This window comes from Eptatretus burgeri, chromosome 8 (genome assembly GCF_056783735.1).
Source record: "Eptatretus burgeri isolate ZD-2024b chromosome 8, Ebu_testis_v1, whole genome shotgun sequence".
NCBI lineage: Eukaryota > Metazoa > Chordata > Myxini > Myxiniformes > Myxinidae > Eptatretus > Eptatretus burgeri.
This window is the reverse complement of record NC_140968.1, coordinates 4415866-4425865: the sequence shown is the minus strand read 5'-3', so window position 1 is coordinate 4425865 and position 10000 is coordinate 4415866. Positions and strand designations below refer to the sequence as shown.

At 44.0% G+C, this 10000-nt stretch overlaps 1 protein-coding gene across 4 annotated transcripts in view; it reads left to right on the top strand.

Moving 5' to 3' along the window:
- LOC147020964 (ceramide transfer protein-like) overlaps positions 1 to 9994 on the top strand; it is a 41029-nt gene extending 31035 nt beyond the window's left edge. The window contains exons 9-12 of one of the 4 annotated variants that reach the window (XM_085890711.1): positions 63 to 195; positions 5867 to 5937; positions 6667 to 6765; positions 6899 to 9994. In XM_085890711.1, the coding sequence (XP_085746837.1) occupies positions 63 to 195; positions 5867 to 5937; positions 6667 to 6765; positions 6899 to 6916 (321 nt within the window). In that variant the 3' untranslated portion in view covers positions 6917 to 9994. Of the gene's footprint in view, positions 1 to 62; positions 196 to 5866; positions 5938 to 6645 lie in introns of all 4 variants that reach the window. The other 3 variants (XM_085890710.1, XM_085890709.1, XM_085890708.1) reach the window with 3 other exon arrangements.
- The last annotated feature ends 6 nt before the right edge of the window (positions 9995 to 10000 follow it).

Sequence of the window (10000 nt, the reverse complement as noted above, 5' to 3'; positions counted from 1 at the left end):
CCTTCAGAAACACCGACACCTATGGCGATCAACCAAGATGATTATGACTGTTGTGCGTCCAGGTTTACCGTCGGGAAGAGGTGAAAGACGGTGTGGCAACAGATCCTCACAAAGCCACACATGTAGCACGAGGTGTGACGGGTCATGAGATCTGCCTCCATTTCTGGGATGTCAGCTTCCGGCCAGACTGGGAAGGTGTGCTTGAGCACTCCGTCTCCTCGTAACATCATTCAACACTCCTAATTCGTGACAAATTTAATGTTTTGATAGTTGGCATCAGAAATATCAATCTGTAATTTTGGCAGTTAGGGACAAAAAAAAAGTTGGGGGAGTTCATCGTGCCTGTGCTTTATCCATACCCAATTAATTGAAGATAATTAACAGCCTTATTTAATTATCCTTTATCAAGGCATTGTCCTTGTTCACCTCACTGTCCCTCTCTGGGGTCTTAATTCACCCTTTTTTTGGCCTGCTCAACAATGCCTCGACTTGGAACAGGCCGCAACAGTTTCTCAACTATGAAGTTTTTTTTTCGTTTTTTTTTAATCCACTTTCCTCACTCATCATTGAATGCCCCATCATCTTACCTACAAATTGCTGGATACATTGCAATGTTTATAAACGCCTGGAGATGCCGGCGTTTGTGGCCTTATTTCATTTCCGCACATGTCTTGACCTCTAGAATCTCTCAATTAAAGCCAAATTTCAAAATCTAAACTTCTTAATTGACCTCATCAGCAGTTCTGATTGCTAAAAAACAATAGTAATAAGTATTCATTCCTCCAATTCGGACATTGCTTGACATTCCGGGCATGGTGTTTATATGACCGATCGGCGATCGCTTAATCACTTGCCAAGCCAGCCGTTCCTCATCGACCGTTTCGTTGTAGTGCTTGATTGAGTGCTTAAGCCACTTGGCAAGCACTATACAAGCTGCTTGGTTGTTTGTTTCCAAGCCATGGCCAGACACGGCAAAAGTATTCGCACCGTCACTGAATATATCGATCGACTTGAACAAAGTTCAGCCCTTACTCATTTGTGTTTGTCCCCACGTTGTTGTGTGGTGCCTCAGGCGGTGGCTCATCCGCTGAAAATATGCAATTTTATTTTACACGACGTTTCTCCTTTTTGTACGATCTTTCATGAAACGACCTGTCACTTTGACATCGATAGATACATATAAAAAAAAATGAAATTAATTTTAATTTTGAAAAGTTTCTTCGACTGTTTCGTTGCTTAAGCGACTTGGCGATCACTCTTCGAGCTTTGATCTCTACAATCTTCCATGGTGCTACCACAGCACGGTTCTCTGTGGGGATATCTCCGGAGTTCATAAGGCAAAATAAATTAGATGATTACATTGAGTAAAAAATGTTTTCAGTTGCTACAAAGCAATGAATCACATCACAGCAGGTTAGCTGAGAGGTACACACACTTGCTCTAAGTTGTTTAGCCGAGGTTTGAATCCCGACCCAGCTGTAAACTGTCATCCTGGTGTTTCACAGGCAGGGTGATTCATAAATGTGTGCCGTCTCTCACATGGCCGCGAAACTGGATGTCACATCTGCCGGAATTCCCCCTCCCCCTCTCTCTCTCTCACCCCTGTCCCTCTCTCCCCCCCTGTCTCTCTCTCTCCCACCCTCCCTCCCCCCCTCTGTTAATGGAACTGCTAAGGATCGATGGTTTAGTTTTGAATTTAAAATGGCTTGTCCAGAGTGTGGCATGTACAAATAAGATTCAGTGAGCCAACCTGGAGGGTGCAAAGGTTGCGACATGTGCGAGCATGCTGGCAGGTCTTTGCCAGGTTAAAAATGCTCCCCTCTGGTTTTATATAGAACCCAGTGGTTAAAAAAAATGTCTCTGTTTGAGCATATTTTATCGCCCTTCCCCACCCCTCGTGCCACCTTCCCTTCCCCTCTCAAACCCCGTCCATTCTCCACTCCCCATGGATATCTCCGGGCAGTGTCTGTATGCTTGATTAACGTGCTGTTTTAACGTACCCCATTTCCTTCAATAATGTACGACCCTTTCCCCCCCCCCCCACTCCACAAGTCCCATTACCAAAATGCAAGTCCAGAACCCCCCTCCCCTCACACCTATCTCCTCCCAACCTCCCCCCCACCTATCTCCTCCCAACCCCCCCCACCTTTCCCTCCCAGAGCATCTTGCAATGTTTGATGAGGCATCACTCTCCCCACTCCTCTCCCCTCCCTCTCCTCCCGTTCTCTCTCTCCCCTCTGTTCTCTCTCTCTCCCCTCTGTTCTCTCTCTCTCCCCTCTGTACTCTCTCTCTCCCCTCTGTACTCTCTCTCTCTCCCCTCTGTTCTCTCTCTCTTCCCTCTGTACTCTCTCTCTCTCTCCCCTCTGTTCTCTCTCTCTCTCCCCTCTGTACTCTCTCTCTCTCTCTCCCCTCTGTTCTCTCTCTCTCCCTCTCGTCTGCTCTCTCTCTCCCTCTCGTCTGCTCTCTCTCTCCCTCTCGTCTGCTCTCTCTCTCCCTCTCGTCTGCCCTCTCTCTCCCTCCCCTCTGTTCTCTCTCTCTCCTCCCTCCCCTCTGTTCTCCCTCTCTCTCTCTCTCTCTCTCTCTCTCCTGTTCGTTCTCTCTCTCTCCCTCCGTCTATTCTCTTCCTCCCTCCCCTCTGTCCTCTCTCTCCCCCCCTCCTCTTTTCTAATATTCATGTCAGCGAAGCGACGGGTTATATTTGCTAGTTTGTAATAAGATGTGTAAATGTTATAATTAGAGATGCAAAGACTGCTGCGATTTGTGCAATAGAAATGTGATATTCGATTAGATTCCAATATCTTGTGTTATATTCGCAAAAACTGTCAATTCACCTTCCAAAGTGGTGGGCATTGTAGAAAGGTTAGCAAAATACAACTCCAGTTCACAGCCTGGAGCCAAAACTCATAACGTTGTGTTAAACAAATGAGTCGTTCCTTGAATAATTATCTGAACGACTTGGCCTACAGGGTCTTTGAACTGTAGCTCAATGGAGTAACTGCTCTCTCTTATGAGATGGTGCCCCCGCATCACATGTCTCTCCAGGATTCTGTTGTGTCTCAAGCTCTCAAAATTTGTGGTACCTCCTGTGATTAGGCCAAAGCACAAGGCCCGGTGCTCTCACATTGCAGACAGGTCAGTGGTGTCTGATTTGAGGAAAGAAGCAAGCTAAAGATTTTCTGGTAGAATGTTTGTGGCCTGGGGGGGGGGGGGTGGGCAGCCAGGTTGGGGGGGGTGAACAGAGAGGGGAAGAGCAAAACCAAAAAGACCCAGAGATTACAAACCCATCAACCTACCTGCAGTCAAGGAGAAACTTCTTTTTGCAAGAAACTAATGATGTAGACAGCCTTAGACTCCCCAAAAAGGAGAGCAATATGGTAAGCACCAGACTATCGTGGAGAGCCATGTGTTCCCTGCTATGGTCCGTTGATGTTCTTGTACATCCTTAAGGCCCAGTCACACCTTGACGTTTTAGCCAGCAATGGCAACGTATTAAAATGTATGTAAAACGCTGGCTTACGTTGAACTTTTGATGTTTTTTTTTAAAGATTCGGACGTATTCATAACGACTTGGTCTTCTGCATAACGTATTAGAAACGGACACAGAACGTTTCGTTGTGTTATAGATAACTTATACCAACGAATGCTGAGCCTGTTGTCGGCCTTCACAACCTATGCCCAACGATAGTCTAACTTAGGCATAGCGCGCTGCACGCATCGCCGACGTTGACGTGGCGTAGGTTATGGAAAGGCTGCCGCACAACGATTCAAATCATAACCGCCGCAGAAATGGAAGTGTCAACATCGCAGTCACACCTTGGCGATCTTGCCAGCGTATGCCGACCTCTGAAAAATGCGTCTAAAATGCTGGCGCACGTCGAATACGGTATGGGTAAGTTTGGTATGCGTGAATAGAATGCTAAAGTACGCTATCATACGTCGTATTAAATGGAGTACGTCTTGTAATTTTAAACATGTTGAAAATTTTACGACGTACTTGCCGTATGACACATGCTCCGCATGCGATGGGAATAAGTTGTACGCACGATATGCGATTGTTGACACACATTACTTGAAAGGTACTCAAGTCGAAACACGTCAAGGTAATAGTTCGCGTCAGTGTTCCAGACTCCCGGTTTTTTATCTTGCCAAAACGAAGTTTTTGCAAGATATGTTCGTCAGCTTGTATGTTTTTTTTTTGTTTGTTTGTAATCATGTATAAAAAATTCTGCAGAGCACAGTTATCATTGGAAATTTTTGTAACTTCGCATATCAGAGGCCTACAGAGGTCCCTTTCAGTGCACAAAATTTTGAAGGTCAAGGTCAAAGGTCAAGGTGACTTTGTCGCAAATCAGGCGAGTCGACGAAACCCTTATTTTTTGAGTAATTTTGATCGGATCGTCTTCAAACTTCATGGGAATATAGTTCATGGTCTGGCGCTCAGCTGATTAATTTTTGGTGGCGATTGGCCTTGACCTTCATGGTTAGCGCCTGAGGTCAAACATATTTGACCCCAAGGTCAAATTTTCAAGTTTTAGGAACCATATCGTGTAGTACCTCAAATTGAACACCTCGATGAGCGCTTTCTAGATATGTCAAGCTTGAGACATTATGATGTCATTTGGTGACGTTATGAGGCAAACGCATATTTTTCATTGTTACTCTGTAGAACGATTCTCATCGGAATCTCTCGTAGGCAGATATTCCTCAAGGAGTCGCTCCTGGTGGATAGCAGCTCTGTTCACCTCAGTGTGACCTTAAAGAAGTCACACGTGGTCACCTTTTGGCAAGATACGGGTCACCCTGCGGGTGACATTGGTTTATTTTTTCTTTGGTATGACGGTGTTCAGTGTAAAGTGCGGTTATGATTTAAATCGTTGAGCGGCAGCCTATGAATTATATTATAACCGCACTAGAAATCGAAGTGTCAAAATCACCATCATACCGAAGGAAGGAAGAAAAAAAAAATAATAATAAAACCAGGAAGTCTGGAACACTGACGCTAACCATTACCTTGATGTGTTTCGACTTATTTCTCTTACGAGATTTCTCTTACCTTTCAAGTAACGTGTGTCACCGATCGCGTAACGTGAGTACAACACGTTACTCATAGGTTAGAAATAAGTTTCGGGTCCACGAAACATTACCTCGATGTGTTTCAACTTATGAGTAACTTACAAGTAACGTGTGTCAACAATTGCGTGACATGCCTCCAACTTATGGCCAGTGTTATGCGGAACGTGTGATTCATACGCTGGCATAAGTCTTAAAATTTCAAGCATGGAAAATTTGAGGACAACTGAAAATTTGAGGACAACTGAAAAATTTGAGGACAATTTGAGGACAACAACAACGTTTAAAGCCAGCGTACAACGACGAATGGCAGTGTTTTTCAGCGTGCTCTCAATGTTATCAAAACTTACCCATAACGTATTCAACGTATACCAGCGTTTTCGACAAATTTTCCAAAAATCGACATAAGTTGGCTAAAACGTTAAGGTGTGACTGGGCCTTTATAAATCGAGGATAGTGGAGGAAGGACTTGGCCTTACAGGAGAATTCTGAGGTGGCAACAGCGTTTGGCCAGTTTGAAGAGACAATTTGTAGTTTGGACATATTGGTGTACCTCTTCCAGAAGCTGCGTGCACGAATAAATTGGGGAATTAGCCAGCGAGTCATTGTGGAAAGACTGAGTGTGAGACTTCCCACATTAACCGTACTTCAGAACGTAAATGGGAGACTTTCTTCTGAAAATAAATATTTCATTATTGTTTAGTTTGTTATAATTTCATGCTACTTTCACTTTTCATTTCAATATGTGGTTTTCCAAGAAATGTGCACAATCAAACCAAGTTCTGCTTTGTTACAGTGGCCATGGAGGATTTCAAGGTTCTTGAGGTTTTATCGGAAAATACAATAATTGTTCACCAAACGCTCAAGGTGAGCTTCTCTCAATCTTTATCAGTTCATTCATTTGTTGAACAGAAACAGAAATTAATGTACTCTTCATGAGTAGACTTGACATGTTTGAAGCAAATTAAATCCATTTCAAATTGAAGAAGAAACGAGGTTAGTGTCATGGGTCGCACCAACAGGTTGCAGGAATTTATCAACACTGGTGGAGGACTATGAAGGTGGCAATGCCCTCAAAGTCAACCATCGCGGGTATCATTTGTGGTGCCGTGGTGGCTTATTGGTCAGTACGCTGGCCTGGCATCCCCAAAGGTTGTGGCTTCAAGTCTGACTGAAGACCGCATTACAAAGGAGTTGGATTATATGTTTGAGGAAGTCAAGCTAGTTTTTGGATAACTGTCATGTAACGACTGAATTGTTGGAAAAATCCAGTTGGCTCATTGACGACATTCAGTGAAATAATCTGCCGACTGCACCTTGTATGATGTACACGTGATCCTAGACCACGCACTGTGGTCGAGTCTTACTCCTTTCTATGTTATAGGAGGTCATTCTGAATGAATGACTATGGGTTTTATATATATATATAGAGAGACAGAGACAGAGACAGAGACAGAGACAGAGACAGAGACAGAGACAGAGACAGAGACAGAGACAGAGACAGAGACAGAGACAGAGACAGAGACAGACAGACACGGATGCACACACACTTTATGCTTGGATTTTTGTCTTCAGCGCATTTGGCCTTCTTCCCAGCGGGATATTGTGTTCCTGTCCTGCATCTGCAAGATTCCGACGACTACCGTGAACACATGGCTCGTATGCAACGTATCAGTGGATCACCCTGATGCTCCGGTCAGTATAACTATGAGAAGCCTAAATTTTATGGTTTTCAAATGTTTTGGGTCATGGAATCATGACAGGAAACGCAAACCAACAAAAATATTTCAATCTCTTTTTGTCAATTGATGACATGGGAATTATACAGATGGATTACACGAAATGACATGTCAGGCAAACGTGAGCTCATGCACCACCACAAAGTGTGCCAAGATCTCATCCGAACATAGCATTTGGACATGAGAAGCATTGACTTCCTCCATGGGAGGTTTCAGGGAGAGTAAACTTGGTTTCCAGAATGAGGTTGGACGAGACCATGCAGGAAGAAGAAATAACCAGAGATAACTAATGGACAACACCATGCAGGAAGATAGAGATGTGGTAAACTTGCAAGGATGATTTATGTTGTGTCCTTTTGTGCATGTTTGGGTTTTCTTTGCTCATGGACAGCCTTGTCCAGTAGTCAATATCATACTCATTTGGTTTTTGCAATAATCCAGATCTATAAATTAAATTGATATATTGAAATTCCAGATAAGGTGTTGTCATCGCGTGCTGTCCGTCTCCTATTTCGAGTTCTCCGGCCAAACCGCTAGGCCGATCCGGCTGAAATTTGGCAGGAACGTTCCGCTCTTCACTGATAACAGGGATTGCAAAGCTTGTTCCGGTCATGTGACATCAATCAGGTCAAAATGGCCCACTTAGTAAGTTTCTTTGAAAATCTTCTTTTCCAGACCCAACAGTCAGAATGTTACCAAGTTTTGGTAACAGGCCAGGGTAGGGATGTTAAATTGTAGAGGCCATGCCGGTTACGTGACTGGACGTGTCAAAATGGCGGTCGCGCAAATTCCTCCAAAAATCTTCCTCTCCAGCCCCATCAGTCAGAATAATACCAAATTTGGATGACAACATCAGGCCAGGGCTCAGAGAAGCTGCAGGTCCAGTGGTCCGATTTATATATTTAACTCGGGTTTGCACAACTTTTTTTGTTGCAATTATGTAACAAAAATGTCATCTTAAATTTTGAGGAAGTTTGCCAAATTTGCCTGTTTGGTGTTCCCTTCTCTGTACGTAGCTCATGATCCCAGGATCTCCGGTGCAAATCCCATATATCGCATTGCTTTGTCCTTAACCTCCCAATGTTCATGCAATTCATGTACAGGGTGACCAGAAAAAAACGGGACCGCCCCTCTACCTCAAAACCAATGATATCCTCTTCCTTTTTGCAGGTGTGCAAAGTGGAGTTCGTGTATAGTCAGCCGATTTAATCAAAATAGCTCCATGTTTTCACCAGGTCATCGACAACAAAAAAATAATTCAGTCAAAATGTACCTGCAAACTCAAACCAAATTCAGGATTCGATGCTCAAATACGTTTTCCGTGGAATACACAATCCAGATGTTCTCAAAACAGCAATAACTGACGAAATCTGTTCAATCGCTGCAGGTGAACATGTCAGAATAATAAATTTTTCCCGTCGAACCCAAGTGTGCCTGCAGCGTCGAGTCCGACATCCGGAGCATGTTCAGACCTCAATCAAAGACATTAAACATATCCATCTGAAAGGGCCTCTAGTGATCATGCATCACGTGTACCAAAGTACATGTCATCTAATAAATAGTCATTTTCTGTCTGTGTGTAACACCAATCACGTCAAAACTACTGGGCCAATTTCCACCATACTTGGCACATGGAACAAGTTCGACCTCATGGTGAACATGGGGTGCTTTTATCTGTAGTCACGGGGGTTCGGGAGGGAAGGTTGACATTCTCTTTGTAAATGTGTATCACGTAGCACCACCCGGTGGGGTGGCAGAGGGTATTAGAAGTCAGCTGTGGAGATAACTTGCATTTTTGCACTGTACTCGTCCCGAGAGAATGGGAAGCCCCAAAGCCAACATCCACTAATCAGAGGAGGCAGGGGAAAAGGTTGTGGGAGTCCAGAGGGAGAGAGGAGGGACCTGGTGTTGCCAGGCAATGCTGCGAACCCCTGCAAGTTTTAAATAAAAAAGATTTATTATATTGTATAGATGCTGGTTTTTCGTGGTCACCCTGTATCGGAACATCAACATTTCCTAACCTTCAGGTAATGCAAGTGCTTGTGAGGCTCTTCCTTGAGCCTTAAGTGACTGCACAAAAGCCTCTTTTGCTTGCAATGGTTTGAGCGCCCACTCCGAGTCTGGGAAGTCGGTGGTTCAAATGCCGGCCGAATTCTCCCAAAAATATTAAAAACAAGAAAAAGAGCAATCAGATATGCAGACCCTCGCTAGGACTTGTTTTGTGTGGCGTTTGTGTAATGGTATGTCATGTAATTAATAAGAGACATAATTAGAACTGCCACTTTATAAATGCTAACAGTGATGACCAGTTCAGCCATTTCAGAGAAGATTAGGTTTTTGAAGGTTAAAAAATAATAGTAAAAATAAAAATAAAAGGCTGCCGAATCATGATTGATGAGGTCATCAAAAAAAATAATTTTTTGTTAACCATTTTATCCCAAGATGACCCTCAAAAATTTTCATTCCGATCTGACGTAGCATTCTACGTATACAATGTCATAACAAAGGCACCTATGACGTCATAAAAAACGCATTCCCCATGAGTACTTCCGATGCGCCAAGTTTCAATTTTTTTCCTTGGTGCCATTTCAGATCGAAGACCAAAGTTTTTTCCAACATGGCTGCCACACCAGGTGACCGATGACATCATAATTATTAAAACATTCGACACGAGTCGTCGCACCGATGGTGAAAATTTTGTGTCAATCCGACAAGCGGTTGCGGAGAAAAACACGAAAGTTCTGTGCGGACAAACAAACAAAAACAGGCTCTCGTTGGGCCAGGGTAACGATATGTGCCGCTTCCTTACTTGACGTTCAGCATTAAAAAAAAATTAAGAGCACGGACAATCTCCATCGGTTGCCATCCATGGGGAGGAGGAAATTCCTCTTTCGGAAGCACCTCACTGAGTGAGGTGAGAAAGGTGGCGCCATTGTTGTGACGACGCTGGTACTGAGTTCACCAGGAAGTGGGGGCACTTCCCCCCAGCTCAGGTGGTTGTGATAGTGTTGTATAACAGTCTTGTGTGTGTGTGTTTGTTCCTTATGAGCCTTAACCCTTTGAACCCGGAGCTCCTTGGACTTTCGGCTCCCCCACCCTGGGCTCCCTGGAGAAAGATCGGACCGCTCAGGTATATTGAGGTTTGAATAGCAGATAATATCGGAGTTGGTGTCAAAGCCACCCAATGCTCG